Raw genomic sequence first — 27,933 nt, forward strand, 5'->3', positions numbered from 1 at the left:
AATTATTATAGCCAGAATCAAGAAAACAATTTCATTCTTTCTCGCTCTGTCTCTCTCTAACACACAGGTTTCATGGTCGGCTTTGCCAATTGCAAAATATGAGTTCAAGGATCTCAGAACCAATAAGAGCCAGAGCAACCAAATTTGGTATCCACACTCCTGTGATATCGGACCTTGACCGTTTCGTGTCCAAATTTCCCCACACCCCCTTCCGCCCCCGCAAAGGACGAAAATCTGGGGATATTCAAAAATCTCAGAGACTATTTAGGCTAGAGTAACCAAATTTGGTATCCGCACTCCTGTTAGATCTCACTATAAAACGTGTATCTCAAAATTTCGCCCCATCCCCTTCCGCCCACACAAAGGACGAAAATCTGTTGCATCCACAATATTGTACATTTGAGAAAACTAAAAACGCAGAATCATAGATAATGACCATATCTATCAGATTGCTAAATCTGGATCAGATCAGATCATTTTTATAGCCAATAGGAACAAATCAATTTGCAGTGGCTACGCAGCGCCCGACGTCACGCTCAGACTGATTTTCTGTCTCTCTCGCACGCACTCTTTGTCGTGTCGTTTAATATTAGCGGCGTCTGCCGGAGGAGAGCCATACTGACTTAGTATCGGGTATAACTGTAGGGTTGCGGTGTCCGCAGCAACTCACAACGTTCCCCCTCGTTTTTTTTGTTTCTGTTTAATTCTGTCAATGTTATTTTGCCTGCTTCTGTCGTATTGTTCTGGGTTAGTAGTTACGTTTCGTCCAAAGAATACGTTTAGTGGTCTTTTGTTTGTTACCGAATGTACAGAGTAATTGTATTCATAAATTGCCCTATCCAATAATTCCTCAAATGTCCGATGTTCCTGCTTTGTTTTTATGCATCTCATGATCTCCGAAAGGGTAGAGTGGAATCTCTCTACTTGCCCATTAACAGAGCTCTTATAAGGTGGTGCTTTAAATATTTTAATATTTAGCTGATCTTGTAACATAAAGGTTATTGTTCTGGAGTTGAGGGATTTTTCGTTGTCCATTACTACGTACTCTGGTACGCCGTAATAGAATAAAATGTCATGTAAAGGTTTTTTTATGTCTTCTATGGCTTTTGATTTAATGATTTTAGCTTGGGCAAGTTTCGAAAATTTATCTATTGCAGTCAGTACCAGTACTTTCTCAGTAGAGTATATGTCTATGTGTATTATTTGTCCAGGATATTTTGGAATAGGGGTTTCTTTTAATTGTGGATTTGGGGGATGTCTGTCATATTTCTGCACTTTGCAAACGCGACATTGCTTAATCAGATCTGTTATTTTCCTTTTCATTTTGGGGAAGTAATACTTTTTTGAAAGTTGAATTTAATTTTCCTGGGCATTGCGATGGGCTCTATTATGAAGCTGAAGAATTGCTTCGTCCTGTTCAGTTTCATTAACAAGGTCTTTGACCTGTAGAGATGTGAATCTGGCTTTAATGTTTCTAAAATGGTGAGGATATAAGTTCTGGATCTGCCCCATTATTTCTTCTGTGGTGAGAATTCCATTTATTACGGATGGATTGAGATATTTCTTTAGGAGTTTCAAAAGATCTTCGTTTGTATAATTTGGTTGGTAAATTATATGTCTATGGAAAGTTTGGAACGGAATATTAAACGTGTAGTTTGTGGGTTGTCACTTGTAAATAAATATTTGATTTTTGAATGCGTTAATGGGGACGTCCATGCTTGGAATTAAAAATTCCGATGAGCTTTCAGAGCTGTGTTGTGTAGATGCTACAGAGTTAATTTGGCTAACCCTTGACAGTGCATCAGCAACTACATTGCTTGTACCTGGTTTGCACAACAGCTCGTAATTATACTCCTCTAAATATGATTTCCATCTTTTAATCCTAGCGTTTCCGTTCCAACTGCTAAGGGAGTATGTCAATGGCTGATGATCCGTGTAGATCTTAACCCTTGCTTTACCGTATAGGTAATTTTTGAGAGCTTTCAGAGCCCAAACTATGGCCAACATTTCCTTTTCATTAGTGGCATAGTTTTCTTCGGCTCTTGATAGCGTTCGTGAAAGGAAAGAGATAGGACGATTGTCCTGGGATAGCACAGCGCCTACGGCGAGGTTAGAAGCATCGGTTGTAAGTTGGAATTCTTTGTTGGTATCAGGATAATGGAGGATTACTTCATCAGATACCAATGCATTTTTCAATTTGCTGAAGGCTTCTACAGCTTCTTGATCAAGCTTAATAGTTTTTTTTGCGGACTCTCTTTTAAACACTCGTCCGTCTTCCCCTCTTAAAAGGGAGCTAAGTGGTTTTGCAATTTTAGCGAAATTTCTGATGAACCTCCTGTAGTATCCAGCCAGTCCTAGAAATGCTCTTAATGTTCTAGGCTGTGGGTAGTTGGCTATTGCCAGAACTTTAGTTGGATTGGTTTCGATGCCTTTATCTGAAATTACGAAACCGAGGAATTCTACTTTGGTTTTGTAGAACTCGCATTTGTCCAACTGACACTTCCATATCTTCCTTTTGGGTACAATCCACACTGGTGAATTGTATGGTGATCTTGAGGGTTGAATTATTCCGTCGTTTATCAATTCTTTAACTTGCATGTCTACCTCGTCTTTTAAAGACATGGGATATTGGTAGAATTTTGAAAAAACGGGTGTGTCCGACGTGGTCCTAATTTCTGCTCTTACGTTGGTTGCGTAAGTCAGTTTTTGGTTGGGGTCTGCAAAGAGGTTTGGGTGAGTTTTGACAAGCCTTTCTAAGTCATCTTTTTGTTTCTCTGTCAGATGTTCTGTTATTGGAATGATGCTATTGACAGCCTCGTATTCCTTCTCTTTTATGGGTATAATGATATTATTTCGAATGGTCATAATTTTTTCGATAAGCTTGATTTCCGCTTTCATGTCTTTTAGGCTATCGCTGCCTAGGATTGCATCAAATGATGCCAATGTTGGTAGTAAAAAGCATTTCACATTAATGTCGGGATGGTTGAAAAGATTGGCTATTTTATGATGAGTGATTGGGAAGTTGCCCCTACGGTAACAGCGTTACATGGGTTTTGATTGATTTTTGGATTTGGTACCCATTTAGGTTGAATGTAGTTTCTATTGGATCCTGTGTCTATTAGGATTTTGAGTGTTTCTCCGCCCCCACTTTACATTCGAAATATGGTAGGGTGGAGTTCTTTACTCTAAAAAATTAAGTGCCGATTGGTCATAATGGTTGGTGCCCTCCCCTTCGTTACCGTCTATTTGTGCTATGTATTCGTCTAATGTTTAGTCATGGTCATTCTGAGTTTCGTAGTCTTGAATTGCATTTTCATAATCAGCAATGGTAGCGTATGTTTCGGCAATGGCTGGTTCTACCTGTTCGTTTTCGATCGTTTGTATGTTAAAGTTCCTTTGTCGCTTGTCCGTTTGGTTTATTGGCGGTGGTGGTCTTTTGCCTGCCTCGAATCGAGGTTTGTTCATGTAATTCACATGTCTAGTCTGAATGCTTGGGTCCACGTCCATTGGCTCTGGGTGCGGTAACGGTTTAGGTGCTATAGGTCGAGATGGGGCTGATTGTGGTGCGTAATGGTAATTGGGATACTGTCGTGGGGCAGCTAATGGTTGCTCCCTGAATTGCGGATAGTATTGTCGTGGTGCAATGTGAGGTTGGTTTTGATAGTTGTACCGCGTTGTGTTATTAGGGTATTGTAGGGTCGAGTTCCGTGGTGGGACGGATGGGGGTTGTCTTTGCACTGCGTTATGAAATGGTTGTATTGTTCTTGGTGCTGCTACCGGTCTTTGGTCCATAGGACTGAACATTTGTGCCCTACCGTTTGCATGAGTGGTCCTATAATATTGGTTTTCTAATTTTAAGCACAAATGCAGTGCATTTGGAAGGTCTACCGGTTCTTTTATGCCGAGAAGGCGTGAAAGATCGCCTTTGAGTCCTCGAACAAAGGTGTCCAAGGCTTTGTCTCGGAAAATTTTTGTGAGTAATGCTGCGGATTCTCGTGTTACCTCCATACAGCCGATTTTGTTTAAAATCAACTTTAAATGTCTAAAGACTGTCTGATGGAATTCTTCAACGGATTGGTTGTTACCCTGAACGATTGTTGTCATTTGGTATTCCAAAGTGCTTATATCCCGTTTGTCTGCATAATGGAGCGTTAAAACTTTAGACATTGCGCCCCAATCTAGTGGGACATTGTATGACTCTAGTGCTGAGTCTGCATTTCCTGTTATCTTGTTCCTAATGGTATGTAAAATGCCGAAATACTTTGCAGTCCCCTTTAAGGACGTATAATTTTCAAGAATCCTATCTACTCCTTTTTTCCATGAGCTAAATTGACATGGGTCTCCTGAGAATTCCCGCATGCATTTGACTACATCCGGTATTTTACTAAGTCTGATAAGTTCGCTCTATGTTATGTACTGATTCCTTGATCCGGGACATTCAAAAAGTTCTCCGTTGGGTTAGTCAGCTGCCCTATTAATGTAGGTAGCTGTTGATTCAAAGTTTGGGTTACAAGGGCAACTATTTCTTCCTGACTGGCCATGTTTCTATGCTGTTGGTGTTCCCCTTGTCTTTGTATTAATCTTTGTTGTTGTCTGGCTTCTCGGTCGCCCTCCTGTTCCTGTTGTGCTAAATTTAGTACAGGGGGTCGGATAAGATTGTTCGGGTTTGCCATGAACTTGAACATTAGTTACACAAATTTTTCGGTATGGACCGAATTTATCACCGTCACCAATTTTTAAGATAATCAAAAGCAATCAAAATTGTATATAGAAATGATTGTGTGGGTTATGTTTTCGATTGTAATTTGTGGGATTAATATGCCAACTCTATCAGTCTGCGAGGTGGGAAGATTATTTCTACTTGGTTTAAGACAATTTTGCCCCACTGGGGTTGATAATGTACTGTTTTATTTAACAATTTGTATTTATTTATTTTTATACCCGATACTCAAAATAAGTATTGGGGTATTTTAGATTTGTGGTGAAAATGGATGTGTGTAACGTCCAGAAGGAATCGTTTCCGACCCCATAAAGTATATATATTCTTGATCAGCATCAATAGCCGAGTCGATTGAGCCATGTCTGTCTGTCCGTCCGACCGTCCGTCCGTCTGTCCGTCTGTCCGTCCCATTCATCGCCTAGTGCTCAAAGACTATAAGAGCTAGAGCAACGATGTTTTGGATCCAGACTTCTGTGATATGTCACTGCTACAAAAATATTTCAAAACTTCGCCCCGCCCACTTCCGCCCCCACAAAGGACGAAAATCTGTGGCATCCACAATTTTAAAGATATGAGAAAACCAAAAACGTAGAATTGTAGAGAATGATCATATCTTTAAGACTGCGGAATCTGAATTGGATCGTATTATTATTATAGCCAGCATCAAGAAAACAATTTCATTTTTTCTCGCCCTGTCTCTCTCTAATGTACTGTTTTATTTAACAATTTGTATTTATTTATTTTTATACCCGATACTCAAAATGAGTATTGGGGTATATTAGATTTGTGGTAAAAGTGGATGTGTGTAACGTCCAGAAGGAATCGTTTCCGACCCCATAAAGTATATATATTCTTGATCAGCATCAATAGCCGAGTCGATTGAGCCCTGTCTGTCTGTCCGTCTGTCCGTCCGTCCGTCCGTCCGTCCGTCCCCTTCAGCGCCTAGTGCTCAAAGACTATAAGAGCTAGAGCAACGATGTTTTGGATCCAGACTTCTGTGATATGTCACTGCTACAAAAATATTTCAAAACTTCGCCCCGCCCACTTCCGCCCCACAAAGGACGAAAATCTGTGGCATCTACATTTTTAAAGATACTGTTTGAGATGCCAAGCTATTTTGGCACCTATGTGTTTCAAAAACGAAAAAAGGGTTTTGGGTCAAACTTTATAATTCGTATTTAATCTTGGTGGCTTAGCGGAAGCCGATTGCTTGCTATTGCCAGATAAACTTTATGCGAGATCGATATGCAACCAATGCGCAGAGGGGTTAGCATAGAACTAAACTATAGACGACGGCGTTAGATCAAAGTGATTGCCGAAGTGGCGGCAGCAGATCAAAGTAGTTGCCGAAGTGGCGGCGGCAGAGAGCCCCTTTAGCGGGAGAGCGCAGCAGCTCTGCAGAACGTCAACGTTTTACAACATAGGCGGCTCTCTCTGCTTATACAATAATAATGTTAAAGTTACGGTTATTCTTCAGCGGCTGGCCCGAACAGATACGATAAAACCAAAAACGCAGAATCGTAGAGGATGACTATATGTTCTAGAGTGTAAAATCTCAACCAGATCGTATAATTATTATAGCCAGAATCAAGAAAACAATTTCATTCTTTCTCGCTCTGTCTCTCTCTAACACACAGGTTTCATAGTCGGTTTTGCCAATTGCAAAATATGAGTTCAAGGATCTCAGAACCTATAAGAGCCAGAGCAACCAAATTTGGTATCCACACTCCTGTGATATCGGACCTTGACCGCTTCGTGTCCAAACTTCGCCACACCCCCTTCCGCCCCCGCAAAGGACGAAAATCTGGGGCATCCACAAATCTCAGAGACTATTAAGGCTAGAGTAACGATGTTTTGGATCCAGACTTCTGTGATATGTCACTGCTACAAAAATATTTCAAAATTTCGCCCCGCTCACTTCCGCCCCCACAAAGGACGAAAATCTGTGGCATCCACATTTTTAAAGATACGATAAAACCAAAAACGCAGAATCGTAGAGGATGACTATATGTTCTAGAGTTTAAAATCTCAACCAGATCGTATAACTATTATAGCCAGAATAAGAAAAAAAAATTCATTCTTTCTCGCTCTGTCTCTCTCTAACACACAGGTTTCATGGTCGGCTTTGCCAATTGCAAAATATGAGTTCAAGGATCTCAGAACCTATAAGAGCCAGAGCAACCAAATTTGGTATCCACACTCCTGTGATATCGGACCTTGACCGTTTTGTGTCCAAATTTCTCCACACACCCTTCCGCCCCCGCAAAGGACGAAAATCTGGGGCATCCACAAATCTCAGAGACTATTAAGGCTAGAGTAACCAAATTTGGTATCCGCACTTCTGTTAGATCTCACTATAAAACGTATATCTCAGAATTTCGCCAGAACCTTTTCCGCCCCCACAAAGAACGAAAATCTGTTGCATCCACAATATTGCACATTCGAGAAAACTAAAAACGCAGAATCATAGATAATGACCATATCTATCAGATTGCTGAATCTGGGTCAGATCCGATTCTTTTTATAGCCAAAAGGAACAAATCAATTTGCACTGGCTACGCAGCCCCCGACGTCACGCTCAGACTGATTTTCTGTCTCTCTCGCACGCACTCCTTGTCGTGTCGTTTAATCGGCGTCTTCCGGAGGAGAGCCATACTGACTTAGTATCGGGTATAACTGTAGAGTTGCGGTCTCCGCAGCAACTCACAACGTTCCCCCTCGTTCGATTTGTTTATTATATGTAAGTTTTTTATACCCGATACTCAAAATGAGTATTGGGGTATATTAGATTTGTGGTAAAAGTGGATGTGTGTAACGTCCAGAAGGAATCGTTTCCGACCCCATAAAGTATATATATTCTTGATCAGCATCAATAGCCGAGTCGATTGAGCCCTGTCTGTCTGTCCGTCTGTCCGTCCGTCCGTCCGTCCCCTTCAGCGCCTAGTGCTCAAAGACTATAGGAGCTAGAGCAACGATGTTTTGGATCCAGACATCTGTGATATGTCACTGCTACAAAAATATTTCAAAACTTTGCCCCGCCCACTTCCGCCCCCACAAAGGACGAAAATCTGTGGCATCCACATTTTTAAAGATACGATAAAACCAAAAACGCAGAATCGTAGAGGATGACTATATGTTCTAGAGTTTAAAATCTCAACCAGATCGTATAACTATTATAGCCAGAATAAGAAAAAAAATTTCATTCTTTCTCGCTCTGTCTCTCTCTAACACACAGGTTTCATGGTCGGCTTTGCCAATTGCAAAATATGAGTTCAAGGATCTCAGCACCTGTAAGATCCAGAGCAACCAAATTTGGTATCCACACTCCTGTGATATCGGACCTTGACCGTTTCGTGTCCAAATTTCGCCACACCCCCTTCCGCCCCCGCAAAGAGCGAAAATCTGGGGCATCCACAAATCTCAGAGACTATTAAGGCTAGAGTAACCAAATTTGGTATCCGCACTTCTGTTAGATCTCACTATAAAATTGCAATATTGCACAATATTGCACATTCGAGAAAACTAAAAACGCAGAATCATAGATAATGACTATATCTATCAGATTGCTGAATCTGGATTAGATCGGATCATTTTTGTAGCCAAAAGCAAGAAATCAATTTGCAGTGGCCACGCAGCGCCCGACGTCACGCTCAGACTGATTTTCTGTCTCTCTCGCACGCACTCTTTGTCATGTGGTTCAATATTAGCGGCGTCTGCCGCAGGAGAGCCATACTGACTTAGTATCGGGTATAACTGTATAGTTGCGGTGTACGCAGCAACTCACAACGTTCCCCTCGTTTTTGTTAAACCCAGTGGCTGGGTTCTTCCTTCTACTTTGGAGGGTCCCGTAGGAATCGCAAAGTTGGATAATTTTATATTGCAATTTGAAATGATTTATTTTGTATTATGATCTTTCTTTTGATTATTTTGCTTTCAGTTTTTCAATTATTTATAGGGTCTATTCACTAGCTTACAGTAAGGTTAGGGATGTGGCCGTTCCTCCAGATGGTCCGAGCATATTCCTTTTTGGTTTTCCTACTTGGGCCTCGGTTTCCATACTCCAGTGAAGGTGTCCTGCGAGCTGATCTACAGTCCTCCGGTCCACCAAATTGTAGCTGACACAATTAAGTGTTTTTTAGTAGGACGAATAATTAAAGACTACTTTTCAATATATTTTGAGGCCCTATTCTTACTGTGGGTTCGCGACCGCGGAATGTTGCAGCGATGCAACGACAGCAGTTAAGCCGTGGCGAGGTATTTCTCGGAATCCCTCGCCGTTGGCGGATATCGTCCAGACGCTGATCCAGCAGTTGTGGCGATCTGGAGCGGCTCGTGTCGGTTGCTGGTGTTTTGGCAACTTTGTCGTTAACTTGTATATGCTGATGAGAAGCGGCGGGAAAACACGGCTCAGCAAGCGCTGATGTGGGCCGTACCTGTAAGGCATGAAGCAATTTTATCAGTGTGACATTTCCTCATTATGGACACGTCTTGTCGTCCGAAGCGTCCGAACACCTCGATTGGGCGTGTTTTGCCTTCCTGCTGCGTGGCGACCTGCGAGATATTCGAGGACGATTTAGATCTGGAGTACTCATGTTAGCTGCATTTGTTTTCCAATTACAGCGGTGCAAAATGAGCGACAGCCACGAAACATGGCCACTATACGGCCGGAGACGCTGAGGGAGATGGAACACGGCCGGGCTTTGCGCGAGGCGGCTGTTGCCGTCGGTGTTTTTGGGTAAGTCTCAACGTGTGTGTGTGTGTGTGTATTTGTGGCTGTGCTGTCATTTGCATAACTCACTGTCTAACCGCCCAAATCTCTGGGTAACTCTAATTTGCAGACCACCCGTGCTACTATCGCCTCCCTGCTACGGTTCCGGACTGCTGCCACCGCCCTGGGGGTAGTCGCCTTTCCATTCGACTCTTAGTTCTCAGTAAAAACTCATTTGATTCTCTTACAACTTGAACAGCGCTAGGCAGCCTGCCCCCAGGACGTTTACTGCACCACAACCACCTCACCTCCTCCATGCAGCTGGCGGCGAATCACATGAGCAGCGCCAGATTTCCCATGTTCAATGCCGCCGGAGTGCACCACTCGCCGAAGGAGAAGGATGTGTATGGAATCGCCATGGAGCTGACCAGTCGCGGCAATGTCTCCCATTCGACCAACTCGAGCAGTAATCATTCGATTGATCCCAGTTCGCCAGCGCCGGAAGCAACCAACGAAAAGAACAACGCCGGTGGCAGCGTCTCTTCCGTCAGCTCTTCCAGTCCCACACTAGAGAACGACAATGATGGTGGGTCTCTCTATTTTTTACGAGCCCATATACCATCAATTTTGTTTGGTCTTTCAGACGATTCTATTGATGTGACCAACGATGACGAGCTGCACACAGGCAGCAGATCCGACTCCAATTTCATCATGCCCCAGTTCATGTCGCCTAACCTATATGCTCACCAGCATGAAACGGTCTACGAAACGAGTGCTAGACTTCTTTTCATGGCCGTGAAGTGGGCCAAGAACCTTCCTAGCTTTGCCCGTCTCTCGTTCCGGGATCAGGTAGCGTAGCCCATAACAATGTAAGTAAGTAAGTTGCAACTTTGATTGCTTTTTCAGGTCATCCTGCTGGAGGAGTCCTGGTCAGAGCTGTTCCTCTTGAACGCCATTCAGTGGTGCATTCCCTTGGACCCCACTGGGTGCGCGCTCTTCTCTGTGACCGAGCATTGCAATAACTTGGAGAACAACGCAAACGGTGATACTTGCACAACAAAAGAGGAGGTAAGTTTGAGCACAATTGGCCTACGAGTGTTGGTAGTTCGTAACGATGTTGTCGTTGGTCAGCTGGCAGCCGATGTTCGAACTCTACACGAAATCTTCTGCAAATACAAAGCTGTACTGGTGGATCCAGCTGAATTCGCTTGCCTGAAGGCAATTGTGCTATTCCGACCCGAGACCCGTGGCCTTAAGGACCCAGCACAAATAGAGAATCTTCAGGATCAGGCCCATGTAAGAGACCAGCCAGAGCCGTTTGGTATCTAAATTCGGACTATCTAAATATGTATCTCTACTTTAAACAGGTTATGTTGTCGCAGCACAACACAACGCAGTTCACAGCTCAAATTGCACGGTTCGGAAGACTCCTCCTGATGCGGCCTCGTCTGCGCATGATTAGCTCCCACAAGATTGAATCTATCTACTTTCAGCGCACAATCGGCAACACGCCAATGGAAAAGGTGCTCTGTGACATGTATAAGAACTAGTTACCTTGTGCTTTACGTTATACCAAATTTAAATAAATGTTTTAGTGTCTTGAACGTTAAGTGGCATTAACTGCTTATTCTATACCGAAAGAACATTCTTTAGGACGTCTTATCCGAAGGCTAGTTTCATAAGCCAGCTGGCAGCACAAAAAGTTTTAAAAGTACAGAATACTCCGGGGAATGAAATTAAATTCGGAAAACGCGGCAGAAAATACTCCTTTTGATTTGGGATGTCCTCGACAAGTATCGATATGCCAACACACATTCATTCGAATACGACGATCAAGAAAGAAGAACATATAATAAAACCGTGCTATTAAAAGTTTACATATCAGGTGTGGGGTTTGCACCAAAAAAAACTCTGTGATGAACTATGCAGACATAAGAGCGAAAACCAAAAGTGAACTTAGCGACATATTGCGTAGGCAAAACGTATATTTTGATCAAGATGCCAACATACACCAATTACGTACAGCAGTAAAAAAAATCATGGAAGACACGCATGAGCTAGGAAATACGCCGCCAAGCGCAGACGAGACTATGCAGGCAGACATTTTTGCAGTCACGGTTGAGCGCGAGATAGATAGAGACAACCGTAGTGCACAACACGCAGTAAAAGCGGCGCCAGAAGAATATGGTGAAAATGTGCAGAAGGCTCGAGAAGCATTCATGCCGCGACAAGACAACGCTTGTTCGAAATTGACCATGCGATCAGATGAATACGAAGAAGAATCGCGCCGTTTGCAGCAGTTGGAACAATTGTACGTTTCTCGCAAGCGCTTAGCTGATCTCAAATTAAGCATATTGAAAACGGAGAAAGAGGCTATGGAGTTGGAAACGCCGAGAGATTGCATCGACTTGACACACATTGAGGTCCATTTTCTGGAGATGACGACCAGGCTGTAACCAGTTGGATAAGTAACTTTGAGGACATTATGAATTTCCATGGTGTATCCGAGTCCAAATGCTGGATATTAGCGAAGCGGCTGCTATGCGGATCGGCGAAGGCGTACATCGACCATGTGGCGCCTTTGACTTGGCAATTGATGCGAGCAGAATTGCTCAACGTCTTTGAGTGACAGCGTGGGACATTGGAAAGCGACTGGAGGCACGGAAAATTGCAAATAATGAAAGCGCATTGCAATATTTCGTCGCAATGTGCAGCATAGCGTCGCAAGCAGACATGACCACGAGCGATGTGGTCAAATTCATCGTAGAGGGACTGCAGGACAAGACGGGCATGGCAGCATCCATGCTATATTGCAGCACACTCAACGAGTTGCGTGACAAGATGGTCACCTATGATAAGGTCAGAAGAGCTCCTGGCGTCGTAGCAATTCGTAGCGAAGGTATGACAAAGGGAAAACTAAATGTGAGTATGGCAGTTGGGCAGCAGCAAGGTGGTGGCGCAATGCGTTGCTACAACTGTCGGCAATTTGGGCACGTTATGAAGGAATGCAGTCAGCCAAAGAGACCGGATGGGGCATGTTTTAACTGTTGGAGTACCAGCCACCTATATTCGCAGTGCCCGAAACGAAAGATGGCCACTAGGGTAGCTGCAGTTCAAGATGAGGAGCGACCAGGAGAAAAAAACAACGACGATTTAGCGGCTGTCCAGTTAATCACTTTATGACTTCCGTTTGGTGAACAAAGAGGCGTCAGTATTTTTAGTCTATTTGATACAGGTAGCCCTGTAAGTTTTATTCATAAGTCTTTGATACCGAAGTCGGCTATAGTTGAAGCCTATAATGAAGTTAGGAAATACTATGGACTAGGAGGACAACCAATTCCCATATGGGGAAAATTTAAGTGCCATATTGAATTTTGCACAAAGAAATATATCGTTTTATTAAACATCGTAGATGATAACATGCTGCCTTTGCCGGTACTGTTGGGACGCGATGCCCTTAAAGTTATTGAAGTAAGAAAAATATCAATGCGAAGCAACACACACTATTAAGCTCGTTAAAGCAAAAAGCTATTAGTTTAACCTGCGCGTCTTTATTCACTGAACGTAAAAATAATATTAACATAAGACTATATGATAAGTTAGATGGTAATCAATCAGAAAGAAGCGAGCTAATCAAACGTTCTAATCCATTTAAAAATCAGACACAAGAAAACTCAAGGAATGACAAAATGGCCATCGAGAATATGAATCAAGGCGACGAGTTCAGTAACTTTTGTGCGGCGGTAGAGATTGATGAAGAGGAACATATTAACGTAGGTTTCGAATTTGGCCCCACTCTTGCAGAAAAGTGTAGGGAAGTTATTAAGACATACTATTTACACAAAGAATTTGACTTTAAAGCACCACCAAAGTATCAGATGCAGATTCGTGTAACAGAAACAACACCATTTCATTGTACTCCGCGTCGTTTATACTACCATGAGAGAGAGAAAGTAGCTGAAATAGTAGATGATCTGTTAGAAAAGAAAGTAATCCGTCATAGTGAGTCTCCTTATGCTTCCCCGTTGGTCCTAGTAAAAACGAGGTGGAACGTTGTGAGTTGCTGCGGACACCGCAACTCTACAGTTATACCCGATACTAAGTCAGTATGGCTCTCCTCCGGCAGACGCCGCTAATATTGAACCACACGACAAAGAGTGCGTGCGAGAGAGACAGAAAATCAGTCTGAGCGTGACGTCGGGCGCTGCGTAGCCACTGAAAATTGATTTCTTGCTTTTGGCTACAAAAATGATCCGATCTGATCCAGATTCAGCAATCTGATAGATATGGTCATTATCTATGATTCTGCGTTTTTAGTTTTCTCGAATGTGCAATATTATGGATGCAACAGATTTTCGTCTTTTGTGGGGGCGGAAGGGGGTGGGGCGAAATTCTGAGATATACGTTTTATAGTGAGATCTAACAGAAGTGCGGATACCAAATTTGGTTACTCTAGCTTTAATAGTCTCTGAGATTTGTGGATGCCCCAGATTTTCGTCCTTTGCGGGGGCGGAAGGGGGTGTGGCGAAATTTGGACACGAAGCGGTCAAGGTCCGATATCACAGGAGTGTGGATACCAAATTTGGTTGCTCTGGCTCTTATAGGTTCTGAGATCCTTGAACTCATATTTTGCAATTGGCAAAACCGACTATGAAACCTGTGTGTTAGAGAGAGACAGAGCGAGAAAGAATGAAATTGTTTTCTTGATTCTGGCTATAATAATTATACGATCTGGTTGAGATTTTACACTCTAGAACATATAGTCATCCTCTACGATTCTGCGTTTTTGGTTTTATCGTATCTGTTCGGGCCAGCCGCTGAAGAATAACCGTAACTTTAACATTATTATTGTATAAGCAGAGAGAGCCGCCTATATTGTAAAACGTTGACGTTCTGCAGAGCTGCTGCGCTCTCCCGCTAAAGGGGCTCTCTGCCGCCGCCACTTCGGCAACTACTTTGATCTGCTGCCGCCACTTCGGCAATCACTTTGATCTAACGCCGTCGTCTATAGTTTAGTTCTATGCTAACCCCTCTGCGCATTGGTTGCATATCGATCTCGCATAAAGTTTATCTGGCAATAGCAAGCAATCGGCTTCCGCTAAGCCACCAAGATTAAATACGAATTATAAAGTTTGACCCAAAATCTCTTTTCGTTTTTGAAACACATAGGTGCCAAAAAAGCTTGGCATCTCAAACAGTATCTTTAAAAATGTGGATGCCACAGATTTTCGTCTTTTGTGGGGGCGGATGTGGGCGGGGCGAAGTTTTGAAATATTTTTGTAGCAGTGACATATCACAGAAGTCTGGATCCAAAACATCGGTGCTCTAGCTCTTATAGTCTACAGCACTAGGCGCTGAAGGGGACGGACGGACGGACGGACGGACGGACGGACAGACGGACAGACAGACAGGGCTCAATCGACTCGGCTATTGATGCTGATCAAGAATATATATACCTTATGGGGTCGGAAACGATTCCTTCTGGACGTTACACACATCCACTTTTACCACAAATCTAATATACCCCAATACTCATTTTGAGTATCGGGTATAAAAATATCAGGAGAACTTCGAATGTGTGTCGATTACCGTGGTCTGAACAAACGAATTGTTAAAGATAATTTCCCATTGCCCCTTATTGAGGACTGTCTTGAGTTTTTAGAAAACAAGTGCTGTTTTTCCATTATAGATTTGAAAAGTGGGTATCATCAAATAGGCGTAGAAGAAAAATCAGTTCCGTATACATCGTTTGTGACACCGCAAGGACAGTATGAGTACTTGAGAACGCCCTTTGGGTTAAAAAATGGATCCGCTATTTTTCAGAGATTTATTTCAGAGCTCTTGAGAGACTTTATTAGGAACAAAAGCATTGTAGTGTACATGGATGATATATTAGTAGCGACTAAAACAGTTGAAGAACACATGGATATATTAAAAAGACTATGCATTCGGTTTAGCGAGCAAAATTTAGAGATAAATCTAAAAAAGTGTAGGTTTGTCAATCGAAACATCGATTTCCTGGGGTATAAAGTTAATCAAAACGGATTAGTTCCTAGTGATTCCCATATTGAGGCCTTGAAAAAATACCCAGTCCCTCAAAATGTAAAAGCACTGCACTCATGCTTGGGATTCTTTTCGTATTTTCGACGTTTCATGTTGTCATTTGCGACGACAGCTAAGCCCTTGGTGCAGTTGTTAAAAGAAGGTGGTCCGTTTCCCATGAATAGAGAACAGGTGAAGACGTTTGAAACTCTTAAGAATGCGTTGGCAAATCCTCCGGAATTAGCCATTTTTAGCCCAAATAGAGAAACGGAATTACATACAGACGCAAGTTCATACGGTTATGGCGCAATACTGATGCAAAGACAAGATGATGGGAAGATGCACCCTGTGTCCTATTATTCCGGCAAGACAACAGAAAGAGAATCACGTTATCATAGTTTCGAACTAGAGACATTGGCTATAATTTATGCATTGAGGCGTTTTAGAGAATATTTGGAGCATAGGTCCTTCAAAATAATCACGGATTGTAATTCGTTAGTACAGACGTTAACCAGAAAGTCAATTAGTCCTAAGATAGCACGGTGGTCCCTAGAGTTAGAGAACTATGATTACTCCATTATGCACAGACCTGGAGCCAGTATGGCGCACGTTGATGCGCTGAGCAGTTGATAAGGCGGTCACACGAAAAACTAGGACATCTGGCCGCAGAGAAGTGCGTGAGTGACCTTTTGAGGACCTACTGCTTTCCGTCAATGAGAAGTAAAGTGGCAAGGTTCATCAGAAACTGTCTACCGTGTATACTACACTCGATGCATAAAACAATCCATAACAGAACGCTCCATAGTATCCCAAAGTCGTGTGTTCCTTTTCATACCCTACATGTTGATCATTTGGGTCCGTTGCCGAGTATTAGATCTAAGCGAAAACACCTCCTTGTGGTAATAGATGCATTCACTAAGTTTGTCAAATTGTTCCCGGTTAATAGTACCAGCACGCGGGAAGCGAATGATGCCTTAAGTAAATATTTTGATTTCTATAGTCGCCCTACTAGGATAATATCAGATCGTGGGACCTGTTTCACCTCGTTAGAGTTCTGTAGTTTTCTGCAGGAGAGAGGGATAGAGCACATTAAGGTAGCTACAGGTGCACCGCAGGCGAATGGCCAAGTGGAGCGGGTGAATCGTGTTCTTACTCCTATGTTAGGAAAACTGTCAGAGCCCCTTGAGCAAGCCGATTGGTATAGGTTGCTGAGCAAGGTAGAGCACGCCATTAATAACTCCGTTAACAGCAGTACGAAAAAGACACCTAGCACATTGTTATTTGGAATACCCCAGAAAGGACCCGTTGTAGATGAATTAACCGAATACCTAGAGGAGAAGTTAGCGTCAGAACTTAGAGAGTTGGAAAATATAATAGAAATAGCAAGTGAGAACATACGGTTGTCGCAGAAAAGAAATGAGAAGATGTATGCCCATAAACATAGAGCCCCATTAAAGTATGAACCTGGTGACTATGTAGCAGTCCGGCATGTGGACACAACACCGGGGATCAATAAGAAGTTCGCGCCAAAGTATCGAGGACCGTACAGGATCAATAGAGTATTGGATAATGATCGTTATGAGGTTGTCGACATTGAGAACTGTCAGTAGACGCAAATGCCATTCCGAAGTATACTAGAACCAGCAAGGCTTAAACCCTGGGTAGAGTATAAGGATAAAACCATGGTCTCATGTTGTTAATCGATGAAATAGTATGTTAAGTAAGACAATACCGAATAAGAAATGTTTAACCAACTGTATGCCTTAGTGTGTAGATCGTGGGCGATCTGTAGTCAGGTTGCCCGAATGTAAGATATGAATATTAGTCCTCGACAAGTATCGATATGCCAACACACATTCATTCGAATACGACGATCAAGAAAGAAGAACATATAATAAAACCGTGCTATTAAAAGTTTACACTCCTAAAGATCGGATTATCGGACCGATTATATTTTTTTCCTGTAGTTTTGAAAATTTGCCGTTATATCAATCAAAAAGATGCTTTTTTGTACAGAATTTTGAAACAGGTTTGAATCTAGCGCCTATTGAATCAGCTTATTTCTTCTTCTTACTTCCTTCAGCTGTTTTCCGCCGAACGAAAGCTCATCAGCATACAGTATACATTTATGGTATAGTGACGATAGTATTGCATGCCATGATTTCATCGTACCGGTATGGTGCTTCCCAAAGCTCTCATCAACATTAATTATTATTATTAAAGTATCAAAATATTGTGACATTTAAGGAACCCCGCTTTCAGATCCGATTCGACTGTTACTTGTTACTGTTCTGTGAGACATGGAGGGCGAAACAGCTCCGAATTAATCTTCTCCGTCTCTGAACGTTCTGTGGGGCATCTGTAACGAATTCTACCGGGCAAACGACATTATTTTTTCCACTGCCAGTTGCGGCCATGTATTTCACAGTGTCCCCAGTGCCGGGCCACTTGCCATCGGAACCGCATTCATCGAATTTATCTAAATTTCGCCGAGCGCACGGAGCTCGACGACCAAGAGCCACCAAAGCAGCATGTTCAATGGGTGCCTATGGACCTCGACATTAACAGTTCCCGGGACGCATACAACGCACCGGAAGGTGCCATTCAGTGTGGCACAGATGAGGATGGTCTGCCCACATATGTAGCCCGTGGCTACTTCAACGATGATCTGCTGCCAGCGAGCTATGCGCCCCAGAAGAAGGCAGCGTTTGGCTCTTGGAACTGCCGCTCCTATAGGCTTATCGAAGGGGTGGAAGTCCTGGTGTTGACCGACTGCGATCACGAGTGGGTACCTGGTTCCAGTGGCAGTTACCCCCCAAACGCACTACCGACAGGTTTTTCCGAGATTGGCGAGGTGACGTACACCGGACTCGGCGTTTACGAAGGCATCAAGAGACTGGGAAAAGTGCATCCCTCCCACAAGGTCATGTACATTCCGCACCGCGGACAGGAGGTGAACACATCTAGCTATGAAGTCTTGGTGGTTACACTTCGCGTAGAAGTGGAATCTCCATCCCCATCGTGAGATGAATCGAGAACCTCTCGTACAGTGTCGTATATGTAGAGTGAATCAGTGTTGACTGTGCATGGATAGATAACCCAAATAAAAATATAATACAGTTGCTGGATAACCTGCTACCCCGATTCGTACTTCATCTTTATGTAATAGTTTATTATATTCAAATCTGTTAAACATAGCGTATGTATGTGTATTCCGATTAGTGTTTGTATCATATACGCATGCTGAGAACTGTTTTGTGTTATCCCCGAACATGGTTTTAGCTATAGATATGACTACGTTGTAACTATACAATCATATTCGTATTCCTCACTATCCTCTACTTTCTGGCTGACATTGTTGTTTCAACAAAGGGCCTTACAAAATGTTCTTTAAAAATAGCTTTAGTTGTATGCATGATGTGTCTATTTTGTTTAATAAATTTGATGATTCTGCACAGTAACATGACATTAAGTATATATATGTATAAGTATATATTTAGCTAAAATATGCTCAACGTGTGTGTAACATTTATCCAACTGGGCTTCGCTTTTAATAGAAATAGGATTTATCTTGATTCCTTGACTTTTTGTACTTAGTTTCTAAACAAATTGTATATTTATATATTTAAAAATGAGTGTGACTGTTTGTGGGTGTGGGTGTGCGTGTGTATGGTGTGTGACTATAGTCATAGATAAGACATTCGTATATACTATATTGATATTTACAAGTTGATTGGATCCGATGTGTAATGTAATGATGCATGCATGCGTGTGTGTTGTTTTGTGTTGCTTGAGCCTTTGTTTGGATTTGAGAATTACTTGTGATCGGATCAGATTGAAGACGAAAATAGGGTGACTAGAGATTGGGGGTATGGTACAATTTGACATTTGAGCTCAGGTTTAGACGGGAAACAAAACAGTCTACTCGTAGCTAGTTGCACAAGTTAATTTGGAAAACATAACAGCAAATTCAATGAACAATTGAAAATATTGTAAACAGGGTTAATAGCTTTCGAAGTAGTTTTGGAAGTTGTGGACAAAAACTTGCTTTAGACTTACAAACTAAAATAATTAGTTTATAAAATGTATTTTACTTATGATAATCCCTCCATGCTCGCCAGCTTTTCCTTCACCTTTTGACGCCGACGCCGACGCCGGGTTGATCGCCATCCCGGAGGCCTGTCTCATTTCTGCGCGGACAGATAGTTCATGTACTTGGTGGTTTGTTGTGCATTGCGCACCAGCTCGTTTTCCTCCTTGCCTGAGGGTGCCGGCGGCGGCTGTTCCTGCCCACGGCGGTCCCAGTTTTCCTCGCTCTGCGGCTGATGGATGTCCGGCTGTGAGCGGCGTGTGAAGTTGCGATGTCGTTGGTGCTGGTGCTGCGGATTATGCCGCGAATTTTGCTGGCGTCGATCGAATGTGCTGGACGCCTCGCTGGCCAAACTACTCTGACTGCTGTAGCGGGGGAAGCTACGTGGTCCCCCAGCTCCTCCTCCACGAGTAGGACTCTGGTTGTAACGATACGTATTGGGTTTGTCCATTTGTGACTTGGCTGGTCGTGGCAGGGTGCGGGCCCTCGACGAGCTGCGACTGTTTGACTCCGGACCGTTTGAGTTAAACGCACAGTTCTCATCCTGATAGGAGCTGTTAATGGCCGTGTTCGTGCGGCGCCAAGTATCGCTGTGTATCTTCAGGGGACCGCCTGGATGCTGCTGGAGCTGTTGTTGCTGCTTCTGGAAACGCGGCGGTTTGTCGTAGGTGTTGCGATTATTGAAGCGTCCGCCCCGCTTGTAGTTATTGCCACGTTCGTAGTTGCTCATGTAGGAGCGCTCACTGCGATCGTCTCGGTCGCGTTGGTCCCAATTGGAGTTCACAATGCTGTTGTAGTTGGCACCGCCGCTCATGTTGCGCTCGTGCCTCTCCTGCGAGTGCTTCCTGCGGTCTTGAATGGTATAGAGGCGTAAGTTTCCTCCGCTTTCGCTGCGCACGCTGTGCTGGTCGTCGTCGCAGCTTACGCTGTAGCGCCTCTGTTGGTCGCGCGAGCGACCGTTACTCTGGTTGCCTTCGTGGTTGCGATTGAAGCGTGTCTTTCGCCAGCTGGGCAGGGGCTTGCTCTTGTCACGGTCTTCGCTGGGATATTGGTCGGACTGGGGGCTGTCGGAGGAATCGAAACAGATGATTGCATTACAGTGGAAGCGATTCCAGTGCGATATACGTACTCTACGTTAGCTGAAGGTTGTTGATGATGCTGCTGCAGCTTCAGTGGTCTTGGTGCTTGTCGCGGCTGATAGCCTCGGCGTACATGGCGTGGGCCAGGCTCAGCGGCGGTGTTGGAAGGATAGGAATTTGTTACATTTTCTTGATACTTTTGTTCACCCGGATCTGCCTCGCCATAGCCCATGTCGCAGAAGGAGTCCTCGCAGACCTGCTCGCTCCATTTTTTAGTCGTGGCTTTACCCTCGTACGTTTCCTGGTCCTGGACGGAGGTATTGGCACTGGAGCCGTTCTCTTCAGCGGAATTTTGTGCACTGGAGCCATTGTTATTGGCGCCATGATCTTCGCCCTCCTCCACAACCAAATAGTTGGTATACATGGCCTCCAGGTCGAGTCCCACGTTCTTGAAGTGACTGTAGAACAGGTCCAGGACCATGAGGAGCATGGCCTTAACCTTGGCCGTCAGCGCGGGCTGCATGATCAGGTGTCGTCTGATGTGGAACAGCAGCTGGTTGATATCCGCCGTGTGGCGCTTGCGCATTATCTCCCCGTTGAGCGTGATCTGTGAGAGAACGAGACGGGCCAGGCGTGTATTGATCACCACCGAGGTGTCGTTCAGCTCGCGCGTCAGCAGATTCAGCAGCGATTCGCCCAGTATGGTAATGGGAGCGTTGTCCACCAGCCGCACCCGATGGTAGTACTCGCCCAGCAGCGTGATCGAGTTGTACAGACGATTCTTGTCGCGCAGCCGATACGCATCCGCATTAATGAAGTTTGTCTCTAGGATCTTGAGCATGGAGCTGCGCACCTTGGTCGAATTCATGGCCAGGGCATCGAAGGTCCGCGACGAGAATAGCAGGGCAAACTTCAGCGCTGTATCGCCATCCGCGAGTGCCTTGCTGTTCATATACTCCATGGATTCGCTGTGTATGAGTAATACAAATGAAAAGTCATGAACATATGCTTATAATATATGTACATACATATGTATATATAAAAACGGTATCATAACTTCAGTTTCTCGTGAAACAAACATTATTTGATAAGCAAACGGCGTAGAAAATGTTCAATTTGAACTATTTCAATGGCAAGAGGCTTCTCGCACATCGATTAATTATATGAAAAGTTGTACATTTTTAAGACACGCTGCAAACAAACAACGACTTGCGCGCTGACATATCAGTAGTATATACAGTGCATCTCAGAAGTGTATGGTATTCTAATATTGATCGTATTTTCAATCACTACAAAAATCAAAATACGTGTGTTTCATAAAGGGGTCTATTAAGAGCAAGAAGGAAAATTTCCGACTTCATAACGTATATGATATTATTCTTGGTGGGCATCAACAACCGAGTCGATATAGCCATGTCAGCCTGACTGTCTGTCTGTACGGCCGTCTATTAGAGCTGGTGTAACCTCATTCTGGGTGCCGACTCCTGTGAAACCACACCGAATCAAGTGCCTCCCCAAATAGCGAAATCTTGAGGCATGCAAAAATATGAATTTTGTGATAATAAGCTTGGCCGACACACGTATGACCTGCACTCATGCATGCAATCATACATCTTAACAGCTTTTTTGGTCGCTTGTCTTACACTAGGCGTATTCTTTTGCGACGCCCTGTACATACATATGATACAAGCATACATACATATGTACATTTACGTATGTATATGCGGGAAAAAAACACCAACAACAAAACCATACATACTACTTATAATATTATTAATCATCAATGGGCCACCAATTCACACACACAAGCATACTAGGCAAATAAGACACATACCACAGCATCGATTCGTCGTGCACAATGCTGCAGAAGTCCGTTTCGATGGTCTTGATTTTGGCGTTCAGGACAATTCCGTCGTCCTGCAGGTCGAGGTCCCGCATCAGCGCAATGATGTGATCGTACGAGCAGCCACCTGTTGGTATCATGTAGTGGCTGCTGGGCCCGGGGTTGAGCATGTTGCAGACATCGCGAAGTCGCGCCTCGCCGCTGCTGTTTCCGCTGTCCACACTCACACTGTTGTGGTTTTTGTAAGTGTAGTTGGCGCTATTGCTCTGGTTGCTGCTGCTGTTGTTGGCGCTGGAGTTTTGGCTGTTGCCAATCATATTAGCCATTGTAATCGACAAGGCGATGCGATGGCTTTCTTCTCGTTGTCCGCACTGCTGTTTATTTTGCGTTTTCTTCCTTCTTCTCTGGTCCTGTCTGGGTTTCTTCAGCTTTCTTCGTTCCTTCGCCACTGACTGGTTCGTTGGTGTGGGTCCAACAAAAACGAATTAGCGTTGACAAGGTGTCTAGTGCGCATGCAAAACTTCCACCTTTCCTCTGGCTTCGGCAATTTTTGCATATAGCTGACCGGACCGACGGATGTTTATGAATAATACGAAATAAAGTAGTATAATTTAATATATATAATTACATTATATATATTATGCGAATATTGAACGCGTATTGAACAATCGATAGTGCGATGGTATGAAATGTTATCGGGGTGTCGATGTATGATTTATTTGTACATTATTTGGCGGAGTTTTCAATAACTTAAGTTTAGTACCACTTCGTATACGGAAAACTTTCCAACAGATAAATCTTTATACTTACTGCATTTTTTTTCGTTTCCATACGAATAACTCTTTGATCTTTACTTTAAATAATATAAAATTCTTTTTATGATACCCCTACTATTACTATCGATACTACCGATTGTTCCGTCTGAAATGTTCTAAAACACATTGAAGACGCTCTAAAAGCATGGTGCTAAAGTACAGCTGTAGATAATCACTGTCTAGTATTTAACCCAAGAAAATAAAATTAAATCATCTTAAAGATGATTTTTTTAAAGAATAGTATGATACTATCGAAACTTCGAAGCTCAATCGATATATATTATTTGTGGCCCAGCTGTTTTGATACGCGCCAAACTGGACGGTGTGTGTGAATTTTTGTTACCGTAATAAGTGTTTTATGTGATGGCGCGTACCTAAAATTGTTTGCGGAAGGAAAAAATTAACATATTTCAAGACGTTCGCTGATAGTTTTAATCAAAAAGACATTTTCCGAAGCTTCTGGGGGCGCCTCCCACGCCTACGAAGACGGCGCGAAGAAATTCCCAAAGCTTCATCAATTAAGTCGAAAAACCTGGAATTTACTGCATGGCGTTCCGGAATAAGTCTTAAAACGGCTCTTGGAACTCCGTCTGGACCCTGAGAAGCATGGCAAGCATAGGAAAGACAAGGATGGCCAAACTGCTGTGCAAGAAACCAAACTTGTCGACGAACGTGTCGACAAACGTGTCAAACATTTCTACGACGAAAGAGAGAGAGAAGACTGACGCGGTTTGTGTGGCTTCCGTGAGTACGAAAAACGGAAATAACCGCAAAATCATCGTTAACAAGTATTATGAGGGGCATAAAGGCCCACACATTGTTTGTATCGACAAAATGAGTGAGAATAATGCCAGAATTGCTATAAACCAGTTTGATCTATCCGATCTGCTGCTGAAACAGGGCATTAGCGATATCGAGGAGGTTGCTAGAATGGGCTATGGCAGGTGCAAGATTGTGTGCGGGTCGGCGGAGTGTGCAAACGGGCTAGTGGAAAACAGTGTTTTCGCTGCTCAAGGGTACTCAACCCGAATCTTTAGGCACTTCGTCCAAAAAGCAGGGTTAATTTTTGGGATCCCCGGGCACTACTCGGAGGAACAGCTAGCGGAGCTTGTAACCTCGGATATCCCAATTTTTGGCCAATGTGGACGTTGACATGCAATGACTGCATCTTTCAAGAGGCGATGCAGTTACTGCACCGTCAAGTGGCCCGTGTGACACCAGCAGAAGGCTGTTACGCGCGGATCCCAGGCAAAACGCAGCCCTCCTCCCGCCCAACCGACCGAGGGGCGCTGCCGCATGACGCGCGGTGCGTAGCCGAACCAAACGCGAACATGCAAGAAAGATACATAGCTATTAGACTAACATTCGAGGAAAATTAGTACTAAACTTACTTAGAAACTAAGCATGCAATCAAAGTACAAATACCACTACAGTTACTAATTAATAGAAAGGTGTGTAAGGATTAATAATTTAAAAAGAGGAAGAGAATTAGTGGTGGATATAATATGGTAGAGGGAATTATAATCCGAGCATAAGACCCTAAACGGTTCATGCAAGGAATAATTCGATCTACAAAGTGGAAGGAACAACGGTATAAAATTTCTAGTCAGTCTAATAGGAATCGTGAAGTTTATGCGGCTCAGCAGATCAGGGATGTCTATGTCACCCCTGATCAAGTTGTGCATAAATATCACACCAAGCATTTTTCTACGGTTAACTAAGGATGGGAGGTTTACTAATAGTAGTCTACTAGAGTAAGATTGAGGAGATATGTAGTTCGGATTACGCGAAGGGATAGAGCATCGGGGGAACGTGTACCCACTGGCAGGGTGAAACTCTGGTTCAGAGGAGAGTAGTTACCAACCAAAATCAATTTTCTATATTCTAATGTTAAGACCTTAAAAGAAAAGTCTAGACATTTGCGAGTTGAGTTGTAAATTCAAACTGAATTTTATTCTTAAAATCAGAGCCTTATATGTGATTTGACAATGAGGTAGGAAGTACAATTTGGTAGTCTATAATTATCGTTAGACCTACGCAGAGGATACACTTTACTGAGGGTGAGTACATGCTTACATTAGTTTTATTTTAGGACCGCATTTGTTAAGTGTTTTCTCCACTTGTGTTTTGTTGTCGAATTAATGGGTTACAGATCTCTGTTTACACCAGTGCAGTCATAACTTGTCTACTTTATGTTATTTCTTTAGAGATCGGTGTTGTTACATGAGTTTATGTGTACAATAATCTATTTTTATTTAAACATTGACGATAATATGTTCATGTTTGAACATTCTGCAAAGGGCCGAAAGTGGCATTGTTTGTATTTGGATTCTTGTGAACCTTTTTGTGTACATTTTCTTTATAGCTATAATTACAAGTACAGATAATCATTTACAGTCAATTACAGTGGGTAGGGAAGTGCTATCGTTTGCAGTTTTCGTGCTACTTTAATTCTTCTTATGGCATAGATTATTAATATTATCATTATTATGATTCCGATAATCAAGGCCGCATGTCCAGATACATGATGGAACTTAAGTCCTTTTAAGTCATGATGACCTTCCTTTAACAATTTTATTTCGTTTCTTAACTTATCCATTTCTTCTGTATGGTTAATTAATGGTACTGTTAATGGATTCCAAACAATTTTTGGTATTTTGCTTATATTACTTATATAAAAGGATGAAATTGGCTCGTAGCTTTCTGTTTGAATACTGTGATGAGGTACTAGTATTTTATCATCGGTTCGCACAGTACAACCATGTATTATTGTTAAAATTCCTTGTTGCGGAAGATCTATTAGTTCTTGATTTGAGTTACTACATTGAATTCTAGCATTAGTGTTTACTGGAACTTTGAAGATCCAACTACCCTGTCTTTCTAATTCGACCCAAAATGACCTTGTCTCTGCTATCTTCCTATAAACGCAATTTGAATTACCCTTTGGTTTGAAAGGAGCTATCTCACAAGCATTATCATTCTGCATTCGCTTCTAGCTCTTGCTTAAGCCGGTTGTGTTTTTTTCTTGCTCCCGCATTCTCCGCCCTTTGCCTAAATATCATACAACATTGTTGTGTCTTTGTTTTGATTTATTATCGCATCTCTTTAATTTGATTCTACCTTGTGTTAACCACCAGTGTTTTGTTTGTAAACAAGTGTTTAATATAAATTCAATATTGCAACGTTACACATCGGACTCGTGCAGGCAATTTGTTATTGTTTTTTTGCCCAGTCTGCTTTTCGTTGTCGCTTCTTCGGTGTGCACTGTTCTCGCGCATCAGCGTTTGCATCGCCCACACTCTCTCGTGAGCATAAGCGGGCTGCTCGCATTGTTGCTCTCACTCTCTCTAGATTGCCTATACTCTCCCTCTCTGTGGACTTTTCTTTTGTGTCTCTGCTTTGGTGAGTTTACTGCTCGTTTTCTGCACTTCGTTGGATCATCTGCTTTGAATTATTGCCGCTGCAGCTGATTGTCTGGCTCGCTCTGCTGTCTGCTCTCCTACTTTACCTGCTATCTCACTCCGTTCTTCTTTTATTCGTGCACAGTGATTCTTCTACTGTCCATAATGGCAATTGTTTGCAGTGCAAAGAAATGTGAATTCGGTGGTGTTATCATTGGTGATTCATTTCTTAGCTGCTGGCTGTGCGACAATTTTGCCCACATAAAATGTGCTGGTGGTGGAAATTTTGGCCGGCTGAATGATCTGATCTCGAAACGCATGGGCCTGTCTTGGTCATGTCTGGCTTGTCGGGAGATTGAGGCCGAAATGCGCACATTTATGAGACAGACTCGAACTGGGTTTCTGGATGTCCGGAAACAATTTGTGGCTCTCAACGAGAAATTTCTTGCCCTTGAATCACAGTTTCTTGGGCTCAAACTCTTGAGCGAATCGCCTAGACGGAAAATTCCGCATAATGATACCAATCTCTTGCAACCTAATCCGATTGGTACGCCTGCCTCCCACCTTCATCCATCGGAAGCATTTCCGTGTAGTCATAACACGCCGTTGTCTGTAAATCCGCCAACGGTGGCTCCGGAGTTCCTTACACCGAGCAATGTGCTTCCTTCGAGCACCCAACTCCCCAACAGCATCAATCCCATCCCTGCAGTTTCTGTGGCCGTCACTTCTGACGCGGTGAGTGCTCCTAGTGCGGGTGTGCTGGTTGCTGACGACGTCTTGCCAATTCCTTCTCCAATTCCTGCTCCAATTCCTGCTCCAATTCCTACTCCAATTCCTGCTACAGCCATTGCTGCCAATTCCTCTGCTCTTGTACCGAGATCTCTTTTAGGAGTGGCTCCACCATCTCGATCTCGCTCGGGACTTCAACTTAAAGCAGTGGTCCCTCGGAAAGCAATATTTGTTTCTCGTCTTATTCCTGAGGCTACAACGGAGGATGTTTAACAACATCTTGCCGCTAAACTTAACACTTCGCCTGTTGATATATATCAATCACGAATGATCACGAAATTTTCATTGATAGTTACACTATTTATAGAATGGACCGCCCATCTTTTGCAGGTGGGGTTCTGATTGCAGTTAAATCTGTTTTCTCATCTGAGTTATTCCCATTCAACAACATTCATGGAATTGAATTTGTTGCAGTCAAAGTTCGTGTTGGCTCCGCATTTTTCTAT

At 43.1% G+C, this 27,933-nt stretch overlaps 2 protein-coding genes and 1 pseudogene across 2 annotated transcripts in view; 2 read left to right on the top strand and 1 right to left on the bottom strand.

Moving 5' to 3' along the window:
• Nucleotides 1-10,993, top strand: part of LOC108160934 (photoreceptor-specific nuclear receptor) — a 30,722-nt gene extending 19,729 nt beyond the window's left edge. Inside the window, exons 4-10 of the mRNA XM_017295221.2 lie at nucleotides 9,341-9,455; nucleotides 9,559-9,614; nucleotides 9,688-10,014; nucleotides 10,072-10,277; nucleotides 10,335-10,496; nucleotides 10,560-10,724; nucleotides 10,796-10,993. Of these exons, the coding sequence (XP_017150710.2) occupies nucleotides 9,341-9,455; nucleotides 9,559-9,614; nucleotides 9,688-10,014; nucleotides 10,072-10,277; nucleotides 10,335-10,496; nucleotides 10,560-10,724; nucleotides 10,796-10,978 (1,214 nt within the window). The 3' untranslated portion in view covers nucleotides 10,979-10,993. The remainder of the gene's footprint in view (nucleotides 1-9,340; nucleotides 9,456-9,558; nucleotides 9,615-9,687; nucleotides 10,015-10,071; nucleotides 10,278-10,334; nucleotides 10,497-10,559; nucleotides 10,725-10,795) is intronic.
• Nucleotides 10,994-17,755: 6,762 nt separating this feature from the next.
• LOC117193107 lies at nucleotides 17,756-18,757 on the top strand (annotated as a pseudogene).
• Nucleotides 18,628-23,122, bottom strand: LOC108159476. Its single transcript, XM_017292803.2, has 3 exons — nucleotides 22,474-23,122; nucleotides 20,690-21,607; nucleotides 18,628-20,624 (listed from the first exon to the last, which is right to left on the bottom strand). Exons 1-3 carry the CDS (start codon nucleotides 22,806-22,808, stop codon nucleotides 19,655-19,657), a joined length of 2,223 nt encoding a protein of 740 aa, XP_017148292.2. The 5' UTR covers nucleotides 22,809-23,122; the 3' UTR covers nucleotides 18,628-19,654.
• Between the last annotated feature and the right edge of the window lie 4,811 nt (nucleotides 23,123-27,933).

This window comes from Drosophila miranda (assembly GCF_003369915.1).
Source record: "Drosophila miranda strain MSH22 chromosome Y unlocalized genomic scaffold, D.miranda_PacBio2.1 Contig_Y2_pilon, whole genome shotgun sequence".
NCBI classification, from domain to species: domain Eukaryota; kingdom Metazoa; phylum Arthropoda; class Insecta; order Diptera; family Drosophilidae; genus Drosophila; species Drosophila miranda.

What these genes read in the sequence shown, in the direction of transcription:
- LOC108159476 (XM_017292803.2), bottom strand. Translation starts at nt 22,808, where the DNA reads ATGGCTAATATGATTGGCAACAGCCAAAACTCCAGCGCCAACAACAGC. An exon ending in CACGACGAATCGATGCTGTG is followed by an intron (nt 21,608 to 22,473) that starts GTATGTGTCTTA and finishes ACTCATACACAG; the next exon opens with CGAATCCATGGAGTATATGA. An exon ending in CAACCTTCAGCTAACGTAGA is followed by an intron (nt 20,625 to 20,689) that starts GTACGTATATCG and finishes TTCCTCCGACAG; the next exon opens with CCCCCAGTCCGACCAATATC.